Here is a 24721-nt window from a genome sequence, read left to right as displayed (position 1 = left end):
TATTCTCTGTCAAATTGCACTGCAAACCAATAATAGCTTCTTCTCAATATGGCTTTTTCCAGGAAGTGAGCACACCATGCCCCTATGAAACCCAACTGGCATAGGTGAATCAACAGCATAGCTCTGTAAGGCTAAGTTGTGAGCTGATTTTGGTGAAGTTTCTGTACAAAGAGCATTATTCTGCTTCTGTGATTGACAACAAACTCTACCATAAAGTGGGGGGGTGTGGAAAGGACCTTGCAGACTATGGGGGGGGGAATAAACCAAATCCCCCCCACCCATTTTCATTTCATTTTTCACATATTACTTAGGCAGACTATAAAGTTCCATACCCATGTCAGCAAATGGCAACACTATTTGCCCTAGAAAGGAGAAAGCTCAGCAAAATGAGTAAGTATTTTATACAAAAGAAATAGGTTCTCTTGGAAAATGTGACATTAAGGTCTGGTTTGGGTTCTTGTTTTTTTAAAGGGATGAAAGCATCACATCAATAGACATATGTTTAACTGAATATATACCTGAGACCCTGTAATGTGAAAATGCAGAGACAAATAAGAAAATGATTGAAACAGTCTCTCAAAAGTAATCGATTTTAGACTTGATGCTATTATAGTGAGCCAAAAAGAAAAAAAAGAAAAGAAAAGAAAAGAAACTGAGACTAATCTACTCTAAAGTCATTGATTCTACATTATTTTGTAAGATATTTATATGGACATAAAACAGCACTACTGGTACATACTACATGAACACTGATCATTCTTAAAAAAGCTCATCTACTTATGTATAGGATATAAGGAGATAATAAAGATTACAGTTTTGCTCATCTTGGTAGACATATTTTTCTCTCTCATTATGATGCAATTACAATAAGTGCTATAAATGGGGAATTCTTAAAATTGGATTGGCTAAATGTATTCTTAAAAGCTAGAGTCTTAATTGGCTTGATCACTACTTACCTAAGCTTTATTTATCAGAAAATTCTGTAAACACAGAGACCTAAAAATGTTCTACCAGTCCAGGGACAGCATGATTACCTCCTACTAAATTCTCTATTTCTCTATATCTTTATGACCACAGTTGGCAGTTACTGTGAGTGAAAAAAGTTGAGAGTATAAATTAAGAAGTTATCAATCTTTCTTTAGGAGTTTATGTCCTATATATATAAAATATATAGACAGAGTTGGGGTAAGTCTTGTTTTTCCCAGAGGTCGAAAGAGAACAATATTTCTACAGCTTATAGAAAAGCATTTAGAAGAGAATAAATAAGAGAATACTACATAGAACCACACAGCTAAATGTCATATTAAAACTAGAACACAGAACTACTGTGAGAATAGAAAATCAGGCACAAATTATATAATGGCTTCTTGAGAAGAGAGTGCAGAAAAACCAAAAATGACCCCCAAAACCCATAGATGTGACTTCAAGGAAAAAAAAAGACAAAAGGAACAGAAATGATATTTGAGAGTTCTAGGCAGAGAATGAAAAATTAGGGGTTCAGACTTTGAGACCTTTGGTCCAAATGAAAGAGCCAGAATTCAAATTATTCATGGAAACTTGTGAAATCAACCAATTCAGTGGTGTCCAGATGTATCCACTAGATATACTTTCTGGTCATTGCCCTTTCAATTCCTTCCAAATACATTTTGTCCTGTCCTTTAATTCTCTGGAAAAACTCACTAAAATACTCATTCGACTCTCTATGCTAATACCTTCCAAATTATTGGTGGTCTCATGGCTGAGGTCACAACACCTTATGATTCTGCTTCAAGTCTACTTCAGCCACCAAAAGGAAACATGCTACATTCATCAAACCCTTCCTCCTTGTGGCCCAAATGACTGGTGGAAACAATTTTTCTAATCCTCTCCCAAAAAGTGAACAACAAGCATGCTACACAAGGGGGAAAACCCAATATATAGGACACCACTAACTCAAAGCCAACACTGCTTCAAGTGGTCTGTCTAGCGCTTCACTACAGCATGCGACAAAAAATCCTACTTTTCTAAGCAACCAGTCTCATGCACAGAAGTGAAAGGAGATGTGACAGGTGGGAGTAAAATAAGGGCATGGGAGAGAATACAAGAAAAAAAATTCATCAAATCAAGGCTGGGTTGTTTTTCCCATAAGACTAGCACTGGGTCCCCAGTTCGAAATCCTTCACTGGCAGTTTCAGTCCCAGGGAGGATGTCCCCAAAGGGTCAATCATGTTCTTGTAACGTTCTCCACGGTGTCGAGCCAAAAATGGACCCCAGTCTGGCTGAGGAGAACAGACCAATTTGAGCCTCTGAAAGAGAATCAAAAACACATCAGTCACAGGCGACAGGTCTCAGGAACTCAAGTCTCTCCTCCTTGCACCAGTTTAAGAATTCTGAAAGCATTTATTATTCGACCCACCTAGCTCATGACTTTCCCTAGGAAAGAGAAATCTCCTATGGCAAGAAGTTGTTCCACAAGATAAGGTCCAGGAATTAACTGGGCCAGGAAAGTTTAAGAGATTTACTTTAGCTCATTTGAAATTATTTACATCACCCTGCTAGCAATATTATCATGCACTGCTGCTTAGGATTTGTTTTGTGCACAAATTTTCAAGATTAATAAAAAATAAAGATCCCAGATTTTAATTAGATATTTTTCCTCCAAATAAAGAAAATTTGTAACATTCTTCCTCCCCAACTGCCAAACATGCTCTTCAGAGGACACATACTCAATTATTTCAGCTCTGGAGATTCAACAGTAGGTAGTGGCAGCATCAAAATAACTAAATTTTCTTTAACATATTTCCCAAAAGGATATAAATGACCAAATAAAGATCCTAATCCAAACCCAAAAGATATATTGTCAGTAGTGAGCAAAGATGTTAATTATTTTAGGCAACAAAATGGTTACTTCTCTCTTTGGTTCAGAGAAGTCAAGCTAAAAATAATGGGAGTTATCTAATTCTCTTACTGAAATCTTTATTGAAAATTTAATTTGATTGGAGAATTTTGTATTAAAAAAAGAAAAAAAACATATATCTGGCTATGTTGAGGGAGTAATTATATGTTTATTACCTATTAAAATGAATCTGGCTCCTCTATCAGTTACTTTAATCTCCAGTTTAATTATCAGTTTGCAACCTTTATGTCCCAAATCAACCATAATAAATGTATATAGCCAACTCATCAGATTAGGACATTGTAGGCTAAGATGGAAAATATCCATGGATAAACACTGTGCCTGTTCAAAATGAGCAGAATTTCAGAGTGATGTGTTAAGGTGATTCAGAGGGGCACAAGTACACAATTACTGGATTTCATTACATAACAGTGATCTAAAAACAGGAGTTGAAATATAGGAAATATTCCTGTTGATGAAAATGGGATTACTGATTTAATGAGAACAAGTCTCCCTCCTATCTGCCAGGGATAACTATTATATCCTAAGCAGATTGTTTTAAATTAATGAATTTCAGCTTCCAATACCCTGACTTTTTGTGCCCCATGATTGGCATTAACTTATTCTAATTCTCATATCCCAGATCCAAAAAAGCTTCTTTATTTCTAGATTTAGTAGACTGAAAAGTTAAGGACCCCAGTAATGCCAGCTCCTCGGTGCCAGTTACTCTTCTGCCTTCTAGTGACCTATATTTTCCCTTGTACTCCAATGGGCCAGTGATGATCCTCAATGATCCTAGAGGACCTAGAGGTGGTGGACAGGTATTTCTCTTACTCATACAGCATGATAAAAACCTAGTTTTCACATTATTAGTAACCTATGTTCTCATTCATTCTGAAGTGTTTCTCACATTGATAAAGGTGAACATGTCCCATTGAGTTGAAGAGGGTCCCTCCAATCTAGTCCCCTCATTTTATGACAAAAATCAAGACAGAGATTTAAAGTATCACTAAATCTGAAGGTGGATTGTTTGTAGGCTCATCTGTCCAACCAAAGTGGTTTGTGGACCCCCAAAATTGTTTAAGAGTCACTACCTGGAATAGATCCCATCCCATCTGTTCTCAGAGCCAATTGTTACCCAGAGATCCTCATCACTTTCCTACAGGGACAGTGCCAATCCCATGAATGTTAAGCCCAGTTGAAGAACAGGAAGCAAGAAGGAGAGAGAACGGTGACAGACTAATTGTGTTAAATGTATTTCTAACATCAGAAATAATGGGATAGTTCAGAAAGAAAAAGATTAGGGTGGAGGGGAAAACTATTGAGAAAAAAGGAATTTGATGTGTAGTTAAAAACTAAATACTGGGATTTAAAATGCGGATGAGGGAAGAGAAGAAGGAAACTCCAGGGAAAGAAGCAGAAGCTATGATCATTTATTCAACAGAGCTGTCACCAAGTTGAGGAATAGCATAATAATAGCTCTGCATTTGGATTGGTTGAAAACCTCCATTAGTAGAATAATACATAATAAAAATGGATTTAATAGAAAACTGTGGCAATTGTAATCACTTAATCACCAGGTCTACCTCTTGAATAAGTTTACTAAATCTTTTTTTTTCATGCATATATTTTTCTGGCTTTCCCTTGGGAGTGGAGAGCAGGGGAATAGAATACATAGAATTACCTCAATAAATTTGCCTGGAGCTAGATGCATTTTTATCACAAACATAATAGGGATCCAAATAACTGAACAGGCTAGCATCAACCATCCAAGTACCATCGACCAGTTGGGGTAGCGATAAGAGCCGTAGGTCATGGGTTCCCACTGATAAAAACTGAAGCAAAGGATAAACTGGGAAGAAAGGGAAAAGAAAACAACACATTGTTAATGTAAGCTCATCAGTAATGACTTGGAATATGTCACCCTATACACAATGGAATTAAATTAACTTTTCTTTTAATTCACCTGGCCCAAATTATTACTCATATCACCCAAGTTACTCCTTCCAAAGTTAGAACCTGAACGATACTGAAGGAGTGATTTGCCATAAAGTAGAGGTCTAAAGACTAATTCAACTGTGGTTCTTTTAATAAGCAGTGGGGAAAGGAGTGTTGGTATAACTTCCTGCCCTTACAATTGGGTGGAGGCAGAATAGTGAGTCACAGACTAAAAATCAGAAGCCCAGATTTATAACCCTGGATCTGCCAGTCATTCATTGAATCACTCCACATTTCTCAGATCCTCCCTATGCAAAATCAGAATAATTGCTCCCCTAAATATTTTTAGGGATAATAGTGGATTAAAGAAAATAGCAGCAAGAGATCCTCTAAAAATTTGATCAGGAAACACCATGAATGATCTTATTGCTGAAAACCTTCAGAGTCATTTCCTAGGGACCATAAAGCTAGGTCTCTTGCTGTATTGTATGTTTGGGAAGAGTGACCTACAACATTTTAGTCACACAATTTCCCTTCCTACTTCTTTGAAATGAAAAATATCAAAGTTTAAAGCAGATTGTGGAAAAAGTATTATCCTAAATAGAGCACACAAAAGCACTTTAAAAAGCATAAAGCTTTGTGTACATGTAAGATGCTTATATAATATCATCATCATCATCATCATCATCTTCTCTGTTATTATCATATCATTACTGGCAGGCAAAGCACACTAGTCCAAGCACTCATTCCTATGCAACACAAAAATCTAAACAAGTCTGTCCTGTAGACAACTATTTTTAATGCTTCTACAAAGAAAGAGCTCTGCTCCAAGTTCCTTTTAAACATTTGCCCCTAGAGTTATAAGCTTTATTACACAGTCTATTGGCACTATGGCCTGATGTAATTATGTTAAGTTCCTCCATTTCATTTACTATATAAATAGCAATACATCTGCTTATGTTTGTGCATAATTCAGTAACGTGATCTGACTGTGTATACAATAATTGCATACAGAATATTTATAGCCCCATAAATCCAAGGAGGCATGGATAAAAATGATCAATTTTATTTCTAGGGCTACAAAGTCATTTAAGCCATAATATTAGCCCTTCTTTCTCACTACCAATCCTGGGACACAGCAAGAACATGTAACAGTGGATGACTAGATCTTTTCACTTTCATGTCTAGGTACATAAATATCACATCATGATGAATGCTGTGAGATCATTCTTCATGTTAACTTCCTTTCTCAAAATTTAGTTTCAACAAAATCTCACCTATTGGCTATGTGATGCCAAGTTATAGAGTCAGATCCACCAACCGGTGGCCAAATCTGAGCTTGCTTCCCAGAAAAGAATGTACCGGTAAGGACATTTTATATTTACTTATACCTTCAGAAACTGTTTCTAAAATTTAGAACCACTTGAGGTCAGTGCCCTCAGAGTATAAATTCTCACTGAAAGAAGATGGTTTAGTTTTTCCTTTGCTCTCATAATTTTTTTCTTTTCCTTTTGGAATTATGCTTGCTTTTATTTTAAATTCAATTTTCTCTCCCTCCTATATCCTACCCTAAAGGAAAAACATAATTTTTGTTAACAAATATTCATCATCAACAAAAGAAATTATGACATTATTCTCATCTTTTGTAGGGTGAGTTACAGTAGGTCATTTATTTAGAGAAGTACCACGTAGATGCTTTTTTTTAATTGTTGCTGTTTTTGCAAGGCAGTGGGGGTAAGTGACTTGCCCAAGGCAACACAATTAGGTTATTATTAAGTATCTGAGGTCATATTTGAACTCAGCTCCTCCTGAATCCAGGGCCAGTGCTCTATCCTCTGTGCCACCTAATTACCCCTATAAATTTATTTCTTACCCAAGAAATACATAAAGTTCTTAGAAAGGTTGAGACTAGAACCCAGTTCCCCTTATTATTCTGTTGAGTAGTTAAGCCTACAGGAAAAATAAACAAATGCTTTTCTTCAAGGGAGAACAATCCAATACCTTTACCTGAACAATAGCAAATTCTCTTCAGGAATAGGAATGGAAAATTAAAGGGATTGGGGGTGCTTCAGTGCTTTTTTAATACAGAAAAATCCCAGATCAGTGTTAAAGGGGAGGTGGGAAGGAGTGAACCAAAGTCTTCAACTGAGCCCATTATTGAGTTCAATATGCTTCTAAATGCCGCCAAAAAAGAACTACAAAATCGTATGCAACACATCTTGGGTAAAACATGTAACTTTGTCACTTACATTAGTACAGGGAAAGTGGGTGAGGATAAAGAAACAAAAGCAAGGGATAAATCTCAATGAATGTGCACAAGTTAAAGGTATCTTCCTGGTACACACTTCTAAGTCTTTTCTTATAGGGATAAGAAAAAAAAAAGAAGAAAGAAAGAAAGAAAGAAAGAAAGAAAGAAAGAAAGAAAGAAAGAAAGAAAGAAAGAAAGGAAGGAAGGAAGGAAGGAAGGAAGGAAGGAAGGAAGGAAGGAAGGAAGGAAGGAAGGAAGGAAGGAAGGAAGGAAGGAGAGAGAGAAAGAAAAAAGAAAGAAAGAAAGAAAGAAAGAAAGAAAGAAAGAAAGAGAGAGAGAGAGAGAGAAAGAAAGAAAGAAAATGAAAAGGCTTTTATTTCAACTTCCTATACCTAAAAAAGTGTGATTTTTTAAATCAGCAGCCTAAATTCAGTTGTATCTGAAAGAGACCCCTGAGGGAAGATGGCAGGGATATAATGTCCCCAGTGTCAGTCTGGCTGGGAAGTAAAACAATCCTCTTTACTATACTATCACTGTATGGGGATAGGAAGTACACTTTGGAGATGATAGATTAATCAAATATGCCTTTGGCTCTGTGCTTCTCATCAGAAAGATAGGGATCTATAATTTACTTCTATCCCAGAGACTGATAAGACACATGTAAATGTATATACTATACTTCCTCAGAATCCAACAAACATTTCTCCAGTTCAGATGTCTCCACTCTTCCCCTTCGGCAAAGAAGTGAAAGCACATAGGCAGAATCCCATAAGGATCCTAATTTTTATTTGGGAATAATTGTCAGCAACTGAAGGGCATGTTTTCACTCCATCAATAAGGCTTAACAAGCCAATAAAATAAAAATTTAAAAATTGGGAGTGAAGGGTAAGATGAAGAGCCATAAATATGTTTGCCAAGGGTAGGCAATAGAGGCATTGCGTTTCTACTATGTAGTAATCTTCCTACAGTGAACTCAGGTCTAGTTTTAAAAGAATGAAAATGTTTCTTATACCCTTCAAAATCTCAATTCTTCAAGCAAAGGGGTTTTTTAGAATGATAGGCAGGGGGAGGGTAGGACCGCTCACCAAAATAATACTAATCACTTTCCATGTAGACTGAACCAAGGTTTTCTTCTCTTCTTGTTTCAACCTCTCAGAAAGAAGTTGAAATGCTCTGATTATGCTCTTCATGACAGCAGAAGAAAAGAAAATGCAGATTTTCTTCACAATTATCTTTTCCCTGGCTTGATTCCCTTCAGAAATACCAACTTTCAACCTTTGGCTTGAGTAGTCAACCATTCTTAGTTTGGCTTCTAGCGCCACCTTCTGGGAAGTGGGGAAATGAGCCCCGTAGCTTTCCAGAGAGCCTTAAACTAAGAGTTCATTTGTTGAGATTCAGGGAATATCAGTTTAGAGCTGAAAGGGACTTCCAAAGAGGAAGCTTGGGATCGGGGAGCTTAACTGATCTGCCCAAAGATGAGCAAAGAAAAGAATTTTAACCCAGTCAATTCTCTTTCTACTGAACCACTGTCCCTGGGATTGGGGGAGGATCTGCAATGATTTTGAGATTAAGGCGAAAGGCAGAAACCCCATGACTCGAGTCATTTTTTAACTTATTTTTCCCATGTAGGCCTATTCCACCAACACCATCCTTTTTTTAAAAAAAAGTGAAAAAGTCTTTGAAATGATTGATGTTAGTATCATAAGGTCAAATATTTCGAATTGGAAGGAATCTCAGAGTTCCCATCTCCAAAGGCCCATTTCCACTTGAAGGTCTTGAAGGAACCCACCAAGCACCCCCCTTTACAGCTAAAGGAGAATGGCTCCCTCAGTAAGTAGGAACAGAGTTCCTGGGATAAGTATATAATGTCCTCCTTTTTTCTTTAGGTTAATTCTCAAAGCTGCCATGTTCTGGTCTTTAGAAGAGAAGAATAAACAAATCCAGTATTTCCAGAGAAATCTAATTCATGAGTTGAAGCAAACCCCTGCCAATCTACGATCCTTACTGTAAGAATGGTAGGTGTTACAAATGCCCAGCAGACTTTCCAGAAAATGTTGGGCTGGAATCCAATCATCATTTCTATATCTTCACAAAATCTTTGCAGACCTGCAAACAAACAAACAGAGGCAGTCAGTGCATCAGACAAAGTAGGAAGATTGGAATCTCATTTCAGAAGCAAATTCAGACTCTTTGGCCCAAGATGGCAACTGTCTGAAACAAAGGTCATACCACTTATACAAGAGACCATCTGCCAAATGAATCTCTGTCCAGAAGATAATGGAGAATTGAAACTTTAAGTAGCTATTAAAAACATGCAGCAAATACAATTCAAGAATTTTATGCCTCAGTGACCCCTAAAAGCTCTGGGGCCATAAGTAGCACTTAGACCATATCAAAACAGTCTAATATTGGCTAAGACTTGCATATATGTTCTTCCTTTGTTTTTGACAGTCCATTAGTTTCATAGCATCAGAGACTTAGAGCTGGAAATTACTTTGGAGGTCACCTATGCCAATGCCTTCATTTTAGAAATGAAACCGAGGCTCAGAAAGAGGAAATGACTTGCCCAAAGGTCACCCAGAAGCAAGTGGCCGAGCCAAGAATGAACTCCAGACTAAATTCCATTTTTTATTTATTTCATCTAGAAAAACATCTATGAAAAGCTCATCCACTGGATACAGAAGATGATGAAATAGCCTACAGGAAACAGTTCAAAATTTATATTTAAAGTGGTTTTCTGCCCTCCCCATTAGTCAAACTAATAAAATTGGCTTTTGTGGGCCTTCATCTAGGATACATTTTTGCTTATCCTGTGGGCAGGCATAACTGTAGAGCCATCCTAAAAAAAAAAAAATTCTCCTTTATAAAATCTTTGTAACCTGAATGAGCTCCTTCCTTGGTGCAGTGAGGCACCATCCTAAGAATCATCCTAGATTAACCTAATCATAGGTTAAAGGAGACAGGGGAGAATACTGAAAAGAGTCACGGGACCTGCATTTGAATCCCTTCTCTACCACTGAAGCTTTGACAAGTTACTTCTACTCTTTGTGACTCAGTCTCCTCATCTGTAAAAGAAAGGAGGTAAGATTACATGAACTCCAAGATTCTTTACAATTCTGAATAGCTGATCTTATATGATCCTAGGACTCTACAAGTCATTCCAAAGACCTTTTCACTTAAAAAAAGATCAAATAGGCCTTACATACAAATAAAAACAATTGGAAAATGTTTTTGAAATTATGGGATTTCTGTTTTTCCCCTTAATAGCAAACTTACTGTACTAAGACACACTGGAAGAAAATCAGATTTTACCTAAGACCTAGTTCCTGCCCATAAAAAAGCTTATAGTCTACTAATCCCCCTTTGAATAATCTCTGACAATTAATACTTTCTTTACCCTCTGTCTGAATATTTCTAGTTTTTCTTTCATCTGATTTATTTTAGGACTCTTTTTTGCAAGGCAATGGGGTTAAGTGGTTTGCCCAAGGCCACACAACTAGGTAATTATTAAGTGGCGGAGGTTGGATTTGAACTCAGGTACTCCTGACTTCGGTCCAGTTCTCTAGCCACTGCACCACCTAGCCACCCCCATCTGATTTATTTTAAATGGAAAATTGATGTCCTGCAAGGAACAACAGGATGACAAAATTTGAGCTGGAGAAGACCTTAGTTAGGGGTCATCTAGGCCAACTTGGGTCTATCTGTTCAACAATCGTCAACAATGAATTTTCAATAATGCTCATTCAGTTTCCATATGAAGACCTTCAGATACCATGAAAGACCATAAGTTTACTCTTTCTCAAAGATATCTGGTCTATTTTTAAGATAAATCCAGTGTAAAGATTTTCCTTTTAAATATTAAGTATAAATCTTTCTGCAACTTTGGCCTTTTTGGGTCTGCAACTTTGCTTCTCTGAAGACAAATGAAACCAAGTTGAGTTTTCTCATATGGCAGTCAACTCATATGCTTGGAGATCACATTATGTGCCTCCTGCTAAGCCTTCTCTTCTTCAGGCAGTGTTTTGTTCTGGGGTACAATTTTGATGAATGACATTGATATACTGGAGGCTACCCAGGTTGGTGACTAGGATAGAAAAGGGGCTCAAGAGGCTGGGAAAGAGAGCACCTAGGGCCAGCTAGGTGGCACAGTGGATACAGCATCGGCCCTGGAGTCAGGAGTACCCGAGTTCAAATCTGACCTCAGACACCTAGTAATTATCTAGCTGTGTGGCCTTGAGCAAGCCACTTAACCCCATTGCTTTGCCAAACCTTAAAAAAAGAGCACCTAAATGGACATGATATCTGTCTTCAAGTACCTGAGTTAAATAAAAGAAATTACATCCCCTATCTCTCTTAGGCTGACTATCCCTGTAGAATTTTAGGCCATGGTTCCAATATATCTGATTTTTGAATCACAGGAAATCCACACTCCACTACTGAAAATACAGATATAAACATGTCAGACTATCTCTGACTTTCCTCTCTTTCTGTAGCCCCAATCTCAAGAGAATACCAATTCTAAGACAGAATACTTTCCCCAGTATTTTAATCATTTTTTTAACACACATTTCTTTATTTTTGTTCATCATCCAGTAAAGGAAAGCATAGACCATGAGAAATTGAAGAACTAAAGACTCGAGGTCAAATGACTTGCCCAGGTTCAAACAGATATCTGAGGCAGGGTTTGAACTCAAGTCTTTCTGACTCAAAGTTCAGTACTCTACTTCCAATACCATTTTGATAGAAGTTCATCTGACACTGCCCTATCACTGCAGTAATGTGAATAATTCCTGCCCTCTTCCTCCTGCCCAGGTAGGTGGTACGGTTGATAGAGTGCTGAGTCTGAAGTCAGGAAGATTTAAATTAAAACTCAGCCTCAGATACCTTCTAGCAGTGTGACCCTGGTCAAGTCATCAGTTTCTCCAATTATAAAAGAGAATAATAAGCATTTAACTGCCAGAGCTCATGTGAGGATAAAATGACATATTATTTGTAAATTATTTGGCAAATAGTATATATATATATATATATATTAAAAATGCTTCTTTCCTTTTCCTTCCCACTTTCCTCTCCAGATCTTTTGCCTATGCCCAGGTTTCTGATGCTTCCCTTTCTGAGTACCCTCAATCCCCTGAAGCTTTCTAAAACTGGGAAGAACTTCCTTAGGCCTTAATTCCCCCTTCAGTTTTCCTTTTTTTAATATTCTCTTGCCCCATTTGAACAGGAGAAGTTAAAATTCCCAACCCTGTCCAGGTTCTTCATTATTGCCCATTGAAGACCATCAGTATTTCAGCAAAGCATCTCCAAATCCTACACCACTGTCTGTCCTTCCTCAACGCAAGCCTCTCCCCATCAAATCTCATGGATAAACTGGTAGAATTGGAGTCTGGAAAACCTGAGTTCAAATCTGGCCTCAGACCCTTAATAATTACCTAGCTATGTGACCTTGGGCAAGTCACTTAACCCCATTGCCTAAAATTAACAAAAGAAAAGAAAAAAACTGGAGTCAGGAAGACCTGAGTTCAAACACTACCTCAGACTCTTAACTAGTTGTGAGATTCTAAACAAGTTACTTGGCCTCTCAGCCATAGTTTTTGTAAAATAAGGACAGTAATTAAATGTACCTCATAGAGTGATTAGAAGGATTAAATGGGATAATGCGCTTTAGATATTGTTATTATTATTTCTCTATCCCACTACCGAAGGGATCTACTGTCCGGGACATGGAATTGACTGGTAACATTAATCAGATAAACAAGTCTAATCCTTTAAAGCGGTCAAAGCACCTTACATACATTATCTCATTTCACCCCGAAAATATCCCTGTGATGAATCTGTTGTAGGTATTATTAAACTCCATGTCCATAAGGGCACTGTGATTCAAAGAGGCCAATGATGCCCCTAATAATAAGTATCCAGACTCAAAGCAATGTATTCTTTGCACCATACCATCCTGGGACAATTGAAATGATGTGGCTGAACAGTCAGTGAAAGAGATCATCTTAGATTAGTGGCAGGTTTCTCAGTGTCCCTTTCTTCCCATGATGTAGAAGAGAACACATTCCTGGAAGCCTGTTATCCTTCCTTTATTTGTTAATACATCACTAACATCCTGGCAACTCTAGCAAAACAATCTCCAACTTACCAAGCATCCATTCAGCCACATTTCACTTATCGTTACAGCTCTACAGGAGTCACCCTGCTGTGACTATGATCACTCCTGAAGCAGGGGAAGGCTTAATACAAAGTCTGCTAAAACAGCAGACCCCACAAAGTCTGCTTAAACAGCAGACCCCTGGAGTTACAATTAAGCATAGACTGAAAGGTCTAATCATCTCTTATTATCTATCTCTAGGTTCTAAAATATTCCTAGGATGCAGAGAGATAGCTGGTTGGGGTTGTTTCTTCAACTTCCTTCTTGTTCTTGCTCTAATAAAAATAATTAAATTATTACTATCTTCAAAGATGTGTAAATTACCTATCCTATGGTCCAGAACAAAATCCTCTTCCTGGTGACTTCCCCTCTTTTTGTATTGCCTCTCATCAGAATGTAGCTCCTTGAGGGCAAAGTTCAACTCACTTGTTCATCTGTACTCTCATTGCCATGCATATTTCCTGGCACAGAATAGTTGTTTAATAATGCTTATATAATTCATTAATTGAATTACTTTGCAGGGAAAAGGTAGAGTTTTGCATGTACAGAAAGGAGTAATAAGAGTTAAAGGTGAAGTAGTGTGAGTTAGTGGTAGATAGAGAGAACCTTGAGTATCAGGAAAAGTAGTTTGAACTTTACTCAATAGACAGTAAAGAAACATTGAAGGAGTTTTTTTGAGCATAGGAATGATATGAACAGATGGATGTATTTTTAAAAAGATTATTCTGCCAGCAGTATGAAAGATAGATTGAAGGGAAGAGAAAGAATGGAAGTGGGAAACCGGAAAAAAAAATATTATATGCCAGCAAAGGGAATTTTTACTAAGACAGTAGAAGTAGTAATGAAGGAGACAGATGTGAAATGCTTCAGTAATGAAAACTACTGGTTCTGGTCACTTATTTGATATGAAGGGTAAGAGAGAGAGGAGTCAAACACAACCCCAAAGTTCCAAAGTGAGTGGGTGAAGTTGTCCGTGGCAAAAAAAAAGAAAAGTCAAAAAGATAAATTGGCTTAGGGAGAAAGATAATCGGCTCAATTTTAGAGTTTGAGGTGCTGGTAGGACATATGAACAGAGATATCCCACAGATCATTGGAGTTTATCTTGAGTTCAGAGAAAGAGATTCAAGAATTGCTGGCAATAGGAGTAAATGAAACCTTAGCAGTGAATGAGATTTCTAAGTGAGAGACTGTAAAAAAAGGTCAAGGAACAAATATAGACCTTTGGAGAGCACTCACATTTGAGGGCTAGGAAGATGATTTAGAGACAAGAATGTGGAGAAGGAGCAATCTGGCATAGGAAGAGTGTATGAAACTTTAGGAGTGACTGATATTTCTAAATGAGAGACTAAAAAGCAGCAAGGACCAAAGATTGACCTTTGGGGAGCACCTACATTTGAAGGCTAGGAAGATGAGGAAGAACCAAGGACTTAGAAAAGGAGCAATTGCTGAAGTAGGAGGAGTGTGGTATCTCTGAAACTGAGAGAGGAGTGTTTCATCAGGATCATCAGGATTCTGGAGTGATTGGTGACATTTGTACCAACAGTGTCAGTGAAGTGATGAGAATGAAGGAGAATTTAAGAGGGGAAGCTAGGTGGCGCAGTGGATAGAGCACAGGCCCTGGAGTCAGGAGGACCTGAGTTCAAATTCAACCTCAAACACTTAATAATTAACTAACTTGTGTGACCTTGGGCAAGCCACTTAACCCCATTGCCTTGTAACAACAGAGAGAGAGAGAGAGAGAGAGAGAGAGAGAGAGAGAGAGAGAGAGAGAGAGAGAGAATATAAAAGTTTGAGGAGGTAGTAAGGAATTGGAGGCATTCATTTAAAGAGAATTATTTCAAGTTTAGCATTAAAGGGAAGAGATGTGATATTAGTTTCTTGGGGGGAAAAGTCTCAAGGGAAGACTTTGTTTAGGATTAAAGAAAGTTGAATATATTTGTAGACAGAGGGCAAGGAGCCAATGAAAAGATGAAAAACAAGATAAAAACAGGCATTCTTACTAGTAATAGTATCAGAATTATGCAATTAAAGCATTTGTACATTTATGAATTTTCCTTTTTCTTTCTATCCCATTATATGTCTCTTGCTTAGTAGATACTAGTGTTTTGATTAGTCATGTCTCACTCTTCATGTCCCCTTTTTAGATTTTTTTCACAGAGATATTGGAGTGGTTTTCCATTTCCTTCTCCAGTTTATAGCAACCAGGATTAAGGGACTTGCTCAAGAGCACCCAGCTAGACTCTGAGGTCAGATTTGAACCCACAAAGATGAATAACTAACTCCAGATCCAGTACACTTTCCCCTTTGCCACCTAGCTTCCCACAGGCATTATTAGTAAAACTCTTTTTCAAAGAAATAAATGAGGTAGATGTTGCTTGCAAGAATAGGATGAGAAAGAAAAAGTCAGATTTTTCCCATTAGCAAATTTGAAAGACAGGAGAAAATCCTTCTAAGAGGTGAGGGGGAGGCAACAAGAACCAGAAATGGACACCAGTGAACCATGAACCCAAATCATAATAGTAGAAAACTACTTCCTTCACTAAATTGCCCCTTTGAAGAATATAAGTAGAAATCAAGAAATACCTTTTATTTTACTTTACACTGTATAATTTTGGGGACTAGCATTGAATATCCAGAGTTTTAAAAAAAAAACTTGAAAGTCATTCTGTTTGAAAATTACCTAGATTTTCTAGTGGACACACTAAAAATTAAATGCTTTAAATATATATATATATATATATATGTATATATATACATATATATATATATATATATATATATATATATATATATATGCTTTGCTGACTCAAAGTGGAAATAGCAACCCCAAGAGAGAGTAGGTAACCCTTCTTAGTGATCTTCAAACAGGTTGAGTGACTACTTGCGAGGTAGGTTAGGAGGCGGTTCCTTTCATGCATCACTGCGATGAGATGGCTCATCTCATGATGAAGCTCCTTGAAGCCCCTTCCAGTTCTAAAAATCTAAGGTTCTGGAGGTATCCTCAATCAATAAATAATGTATTAAGCATTAATTATCCAGACATGATGCTAAGTGCTGGGGGATACAAAAAGGGGCCAAAAACAGCTCAGGTCTCAAGGAGCTTGCCCTCTAATGGGAAAGACAACATGGAAAGCAAGCTATAAGCAGGATAAATGGGAAAACACTAGAATGGAGAGACCAGGAAAATCTTCCCATAGAAGGCTGTATTTTAGTTGTGACTTCAAGGAAACCAAGGAGGTCAGTAGTCAGAATGAAGGAAAGAATTCTAAGACAGGGGAGAGCCTGAAAAAATGCCCAGAGAAGAGAAATGGAGTGTCTTGTTCATGGAACAGTGTCCCTAGATTCAAGAGAATGTGCTGGGATGTAAGGTGAAATTAGACTGGAAAGGTTATGAAGGGCTTTGATTGCCAAAGCTTTTGTATTTGATCTTGTAGGTAACTGGTGATAGGGTGGAATATGATCAGATCTGACTTTTAGGAAAATCACTTAAGTGGCTGAATGGAAAATGAATTGGAGTGGGATCAGACTAGAAGCAGGCAGGCCCACAAGAAGGCTATTTCAATAATCAGGGCATATGGGGCAGCTAGGCGGTTCAGTAGATAGAGCACCTAACCAGGAAGACCTAAGTTCAAATCTGACCTCAGATACTTAATACTTAGTTGTGTGACCTTGGATAAGTCACTTAACTCCATTGCCTTGCAAAAATAATAATAATAATAATAATAATAAAGATATGAGGTGATGAGGGCCTACACAAGAGTGGTGGTAATCACAGAGAAAAAAAGGTATGTTTCATCTTTGGACAAATTTATACACATTTTGAATCATAGGATGATGTAGATAGAATCTTAGAGATCTTCTAATCAAATGAATGTTCTTTTGTGGACCAGCAGCCAATAGGGTAAGGAAGGAGAGACACAAAAGAAACATATCACAGTGTATGTCTTCAATAAAAAAAATATGATATAGAAACAAGTTCCTAATTGAAAAAAAATACATTAATTAACTTCCTAGAAACTCTCATTAGAAGTTAATTTTCATGCATTCAGTGCAAGTTTTCTCTTTTTGACATTTAAAGTCTTTCACAACCTGGTCATAACCTACCTTTCTAGCCTTATTATACATTGTTCTCTTTTATACACTCTGTGATCCAACCCAATTGGCCTTATTACTGTTCCTCCCATATGGCACTCCATTTTCTATCTCTACCTTTGCCCTGGCTGACCTCCATATCTGGAATGCATTTCCTCCCTACTTAGAATCCCTGTTTCCCTGCCAAATTCAGCACAAACACCACCTTCTACATGAAACCTTTCCACACTATGTGCCAGTACCTCTGGTTTTCTCCAAAATAATTATCATGCATTTTTATGTGTTTTATGTAGCTGTATAGGTACACATTGTCTTCTTCTATAGACTATAAACTCCTAAAAGGTAGAAACAATTTCACTTCTGTTTCTGCATCTCCAGGCCCTAACATAGTGCCAGTGAAACAGCAGGTGCTTAATATATTCTGATTAAGTGACCATCTAGGAACAGTTTGTTCTCAAAGCCACATAGATTTTTTTTTGTTATTTGTTTGCTTGTTTGGGGGTTTTTTGAAAGGCAATGGGGTTAAGTGACTTGCCCAAGGTCACACAGCTAGGTAACAATTAAGTGTCTGAGGTCAAATTTGAACCCAGGTCCTCCTGACTCCAGGGCTGGTGTTCTATCCACAGTGCCACCTAGCGGCCCCAATCACATAAATTATTAACATATGGATATTGATTATTGGCAAAATTGGGAAGCAGATAAATATTGTCTTCATCCTCAGCCTCCCCAAACCCAATCCTCTGAATCCCTCTCCTAAAAATCCCTATGATAGTATTAACTGAGAACAAATAATAACTGACCTTCATATAGAGCTTTAAAGGCTAAAGGGTACATTAAGGGCAGATACTCTTTCTTTTCTTTTTTCTTTTTTTTTTAGGTTATTTTTTTGCAAGGTAATGGGGTTAAGTGGCTTGCCCAAGGTCACACAGCTAGGTAATTATGAAGTGTCTGAGGCCGGACCTGAACTCAGGTACTCAGGACGCCAGGGCCGGTGCTCTATCCACTGCACCACCTAGCCACCCCCTACTCTTTCTTTTCTAAGCTTTCTATCACAACCTGCACCAAAAGGCACTGCATGTAGCTGGCATTAGATAAATGTTGAATATGTCTTATCAGATACTAACACTCCTCTTTCCCCCCACATTACCTGACACTGTGCTAGGCTCATAGAAAGTATACATTAAAGGCTTTTTTCCACTGGTTTAACAATTAAAGGAAGATTTGCCTCTTTTGCCTTCTGCCTATTGTCTCCCATCAAGCAAAGCAAGGAAGATTTACCGGCTGCACACCAAATTTATACTGAAATTTGAGAGTTGTGAAAGAGCCAAAATACAAAGAAAGGAATCGGGTAGGAAGCCAGTAACATTAGAGGGGAGGGAGAAGTCCAGATTAGAGGCTTTTTTTTTTAATTAAAAATCCTGATGAGTTCAGCAAGCAGAACATGTAACGGGAGTTGAAGACAGATTTATTCTATCATAAAAGCCACAGCCTGTGTGGTGCCAACATCCTTATTATGAAAAGCATGAGGATGTGGAAGTAGATGTTCCAGGGGGTGTAAAACAAGCAATTGTTGGAGGTGGAAAAATAAATCACACCAATTTAAAAGCATTGTGATTTGGGGAAATGTGTAGATGAATTTCAAAGCGAGTATGGAACCAAGCTATTCTGCCTTTACAAAACTCCATGTCCCTTATCTGATCTCCTATTCTTCTAGTCATAAGGTCTGTGTGTTGGCTCCCAGTAAAATTCAAAGAAATTTAAAGAATGATTTCCCTTATTTAGAAGGTACCTAAAGACATGATGCTTGAATCAAACTCAGAGAGCCGAGCTTCCAACCCTGTACTGGACTTCTAGAAGCCCAGGACCCTAAAGGAATTGAATGGAATTGAATACTCAGCATATGGGGTTTTTTTTAAATACAGAGGGCAAGATGTAATAAACAGACCTGGGTCCAAATCTACCCTCTGACCCATAATATCAGGATGACCTTGGACAAATCATTTAACCTCTGCTCAAATATCTCTCAAGGATGATGGAAAGAGCAATGATCCTGGTATCAAATCATGTTTCTGTTATGTATTACTCTTTTGACCTTGCATAAGTTCTTAACTTCCTTGAGCTTTGGCTTCCTTAGCCAAAAAAATGTAAAGATGGAACTAGAGAGTCTCTGAGGTCCCTTCTGGCTCTACTTTGATTATCTTAGTTCATAAAGTATGGCACCTGGTTCTGTGTTAATGGTGGAACTGTCTATTCCCAGAATCCCAAACATACCTGAATCACAGGTGCTTCTCATAAACCCTGAATATATTAAAAATTAGAAAGAATGAGATTCCCAGAGAACCTCCATATGTACAAAAATATTTATAGCAGATCTTTTTTTGTTGGCAAAGGACTAAAAATTGAGTGTATGCCTATCAATTGGGGCATGATAGAACAAATTATGGCATAGGACTATAATGGAATACAATTGTTCTATAAGCAATGATGAGCAGACAAGTTTCAGAAAAACCTGGAGAGACTTACATCAACTGATGCTAAGTGAAGTGAGCAGAACCGGGAGAACATTGTACCCAGCAATAGCAACATCATTGGATGAGCTACTATGATAGACTTAACCATTCTCAGGAATGCAGGGATTAAAGACGATTCGAATAGATGTGATGGATAATATCATCCACTTCCAGAGAAAGAACTATGGAGGCTGAAGGTAGGCCATACTATTTTCACTTTTTTTAATTCGTTTTTTTTTGGGGGGGGGGTTCTTTCTCATAGTTTTTCTCTTTTGTTCTGTTTCTTCTTTTACAACATGAGTAATATGAAAATATGTTTAACATTATTGTGTATATACAACCTATATTAGATTGCTTGGTATTTTGAGGAGGGGGGAGGGAAGCAAGAGAGAGAGAAAAAAATTATAAAAATGAATGTTGAAAACTATTGCTATATGTAATTGTGAAAAAAATGCTATTAAAATAAAAAAGAAAGAAATTCCCTCTGTTAAGAAAGAAATACAGGGCGGCTAGGTGGCGTAGTGGATAAAGCACCGGCCCTGGAGTCAGGAGTACCTGGGTTCAAATCCGGTCTCAGACACTTAATAATTACCTAGCTGTGTGGCCTTGGGCAAGCCACTTAACCCCGGTTGCCTTGCAAAAACCTAAAAAAAAAAAATACAAATCTACAACTGGAAAAGCTGAGAGAGTCCTCAAACGCCATTTTGTCCTGCCTCTTCACTTGGCAAATAGGGAAATTTAGGTCCAAAGAGACTGCACTAAAGAAGATCACTAAAATTAGTAAATGACAAGGCAAGGACAAGAACCAAGTCACCTCAGTTCCCATACAGATCTCTCTTCATTTCAACTTGCTTGTGCTTGTTTCATTGATTCACTCAATTTAAAACAAAATTATGCAATAAGCAAATTATACTCAACAGTGCAATGTTTTTTCATTTCTAATTTTTAATATGTTTCAACAATCAATAAAACAATAAATCTACCTTCTATTGACAGCATTTTAATTTGGCCTCATCCTATTTAAGTGGCATGCCAAGATGTAATACTTTCCTGCATGATGAATATTAAAATATAAACTCCAAACTACAGTGGGATATAGTAGAAAGACAATTGGATCTATAATCTGAAGACCTAGTTGCAAATTCTACCCCTCTGTGACCTTGGGCAAGTGACTTAACCTCTCTAGGTCTCAATTGTCTCACTTGTAAAATGAGTGAGTTTGACTAGATGTTCTCTGAGGTTATCGACTACTGCTCGGTCTATGATCTTGTGATCCTATGAGCTTTATCTGGAAACATTCATTCTGTATCAGTGGGTTAGAAATCCTTTTAGGGTTCAATCTGAAATTTTTATCTAAAACAAATAGGTAGCTCCTGCTAGAGATAGCTCAATGGAGTTATAGTGTTTATAAAGAGAGGAAATACCCATACCCATTAAATCACTGATCCACAAAAATGTCCAAGTATTTCAGAGCACTCAAGGTGCAGGGACCAAAACTCTCAAGATATAAATCCTTTGGGACATAGGGAATCAACTTCCAGTTTTATATGCAAAAAGCTTTCTCATATTCTCATGCTTTAAAACTGAAGTGGAAAAAGCTTTTTACTTAATGATGCTTTTAAGCTATTAAAATAACCCTGTTTTAGCAAAGAGAAGTATGTAAATGTGTCTTTTGTGAATATTGTCAATGAGGATATAGATATCGACAGAGATAAATTAAGGCATTACCTCTCATTGGGATAGAATATCAAGTCAAGAATTTTGCCTGCCCATCCAATTACTTTGGGAAATGACAAGTTGGGTGAAAACACCTCTGAAATGCCCTTTCAGCCTGGAGAACCCATGAAAAACTCCCATGGCATGGAACCAGAAATTCTCATATCTAAGCCTAAATTTATAGTTAATTCAGTTCTATAACTTACTTTTGTCATTCTCTGCTTAAACAGAAGTTTCTTTCCTAGGACTGTGGACATTTGTTTAATTTCAAATCATTACAGGACCATTCAGTTTTGACCCCTTCATTGAAGGCAGAACAGACTTGATTAGCAAGTGACTGTAGACAAATTCACCTACATCTGGCCAGTTCTAGATGAGATCCTGCTTTATAGCTCATCCAGTCATCAATTTGGGTCACCTAAATATCCCACATAGTACCTCCCTTCCCCACTTTCCATCCCTTCCTCTAAGTACAGCAATCAAAAAACTATTTCTAAAGAGGGTAGATGTGCTGATTGCCCTATGGTTCAACTTGCCATCACTGAAACTGCCCAGACCAAAATCCCCTTCCCTGGCCATCAGTCCTTTATACACAATAGCTCCTCTTATTGGAATGTAATCTCTTTGTGAGTAAAGACTGCCTTATTAATTTTGTGTTTTTTTCCTTTGGACATAGTAGGTAATTAATAAATGCTTTTACATTCATCCACCCATTCATACAAAATCAGTATGAAATGTGGTACTATCTTAACAGCCTAAATTGTTCAGCTGCTAGGCCACCAATTCCATTAGGATCTCTATACTTACTTTTTTTTCAAAGGAGGCAATTTGTCTAAGTAATTTATCTATGTAATACTCTGTGGTCAGAGAGCAGATTCCTTTTCCAAAACTTCCAGGAGTCTAAGCCTGGGGCAGTCTTTCTATCATGACTTGGAAACCAATTAATGTCTTCTACTTTTCATGGAGTCCTTTCTTTTTTTTCATATTCATATTTCCATTTCAAAGAGTTTCTCAGGCAAAAACAAAAAAGCTCTAGAATAGCAAGCAAGGTGTTTTGAAGAGTGGCTTCATGCTACGTCTAGTTTAGAGGTGCCAGATCCAGCAAAGATGCCAAGTTGCTATTTATCTCATGTTAAAGAATGCCAGCCAGGCAGCCTTTCCTGTGGAACAGTCAGATGAAAATGCTACCTAAAACGGGATGCTCATTGTGTCTTCCAACTACCACTCTTAAGGATAATGCTAAACCTTCCAAAATAGCATTCCTGCTTCCTATCCTTTCTGTGGTTATATAGATTAATTCTCATCTTCTCTGAGATGCTGCTCTTATCTTCAGAGGATCATAGATTTAGTGCTGGAAGGGCCTTCAAAGGTGTATACAGAGGCATTAACATTTTCTCCATCACTTTCTTAAGTTTCAACAATCAATAAAACAATAAATCAAGACTTGATTTGTAGAATTTTCCAATTTATGAAATGTAAATGTTCACACTGAAATAGTCACTGGATTTCAAGAACAGTTCAAGCTAGCTCCAATATAGTCTAATATTATATTCTAATGTAATCATTTACAGTATGGAAACTGAGATCTCAGGATTGTCTTGAAGGAAGTCAACATCAAACATAGGATACAAAAGCCAGGCCCTATAACTTCCACCCTAGTATTCTCTTTTCATTGGCCCATACTGCCTCTGAGAAAATCATTTCTCCATAGGTGTAATTCATATCTTATCAGTCACAAAATCCAAGAGAAGTCTGATTTACAGTTCTGTTTGCCCTATCTGTAAAATGGGACTGGACTAGATGACTTCTGAGGGCCTTCCAGCTATGAAACTCTAAGATTTTACCTCCTCTTTTCTCCAATACACACATCTATTTCCTTAAATTTGTTTTCCTTTCTCTAGTGCCCCCAAAATGGGAATTATATTTTTTTCATTTGTTTCTCAGACATAGGACATATAACAGCACTCAACCATTCCAAACAATGTTCAGCTACTCCTTACCATATATGTAGGAAATCCCAACGAGCTCAAATATTGCAATGATAACCAGTGCATATGAGGCTGCATATGTGTCCACGAGTTGAAACATGTAAATTCCACCCTAATGGAAATGAAAGAAATTCAATAGTTATGTACACCCAATATCATGTCTCTCTTTCCAAGCACCACACTCTCTGATATGTATCTTGTGGAGAAAACCAGACTTCATCTTGGAAGGGATGCTTGATGATGCCATTCAGTCATGAAATCATAGAATCTCCAAACTCTGTGGTACCTCAGAACTTTCTGAACCAGAAGAATTCCTTTTTCAAATTCTGGCCAAGTGAGTCTCTAGCCTCTGAACCACAACTCCCTGCCCATTTTACTTTGGATCCAATTTGTTATTGCTATGTCAAGTCTAAATTAGTCTCTTTTTAGATGAGGAAATTGAAGTGCACTAAAGTTAATGACCTTCCTAAAAGGCTCCATTGGTCATAGGCAGTAGAGTTAGGCAGCAAAAACTTGAATTTGCTGACTCCAAATCTTGACCTCTTCCTCCTAGCATACATTGCAGAGTTCATTGAGAGAACCAATAAAATTGTGATAATTTGTGGCTATTGGGGCAATTAAAAAACAGGATCTTTGGTGATATTATCAAATCTAGCTCTGAAAACATTTTAGCCAACATAACAAGCACAGAGAAGTATTTAATACCTTAAACAGAAAGGATTAAGATTCAAGATGAGGAACACCATATTAATGTTACCAGACTGCTTTTCATGAGCACAATTTACTTCAAACAATAGATTACACTTTAAGCAAAGACAGTGGGAAAGTGGTGTAAAATCATCAGTGGACAGAATCATAAGAATAAATAGAAACTTGGTATATTATATTGGCCATTTTATTCATGTATAGATTGGACATTAAGGGACCTTCCAACTCAAATTCTGGAATGCTATAAAATAGAATGCCTAGAAATAGGGAGGTGATAATCCTTCTTGTTCTCTGTCCTGATCAAGCCATCTTTGGAATATTGGATTCAATTCTGGATGCCATATTTTTAGAAGGATAAAGATTAACTAGAGAATATTCATAAGCACTGACCAGTTCTTTAAAGGATGTCAAGGATTTTCCACATGAGAATCAGTTGAAGAAATTGGGGATAATTAGTCCAAAGAAGAGAAAGTTTATAAAGACTATAATGAC

General features: G+C 37.4%; 1 protein-coding gene across 1 annotated transcript in view; it reads right to left on the bottom strand.

Annotated features, from left to right (window-relative positions):
- Positions 1–2129: 2129 nt before the first annotated feature.
- Positions 2130–24721, bottom strand: part of SLC6A5 (solute carrier family 6 member 5) — a 63850-nt gene continuing 41258 nt past the window's right edge. The window contains exons 12-15 of the mRNA XM_074227565.1: positions 23534–23633; positions 9067–9167; positions 4560–4727; positions 2130–2285 (exon numbers count right to left, since the gene is read on the bottom strand). Of these exons, the coding sequence (XP_074083666.1) occupies positions 2130–2285; positions 4560–4727; positions 9067–9167; positions 23534–23633 (525 nt within the window). The remainder of the gene's footprint in view (positions 2286–4559; positions 4728–9066; positions 9168–23533; positions 23634–24721) is intronic.

This window comes from Macrotis lagotis, chromosome 3 (genome assembly GCF_037893015.1).
Source record: "Macrotis lagotis isolate mMagLag1 chromosome 3, bilby.v1.9.chrom.fasta, whole genome shotgun sequence".
In the NCBI taxonomy this organism is placed as follows: domain Eukaryota; kingdom Metazoa; phylum Chordata; class Mammalia; order Peramelemorphia; family Peramelidae; genus Macrotis; species Macrotis lagotis.
Note: the sequence above shows the minus strand (reverse complement) of the source record. Positions and strands in the feature narration are given on the sequence as shown.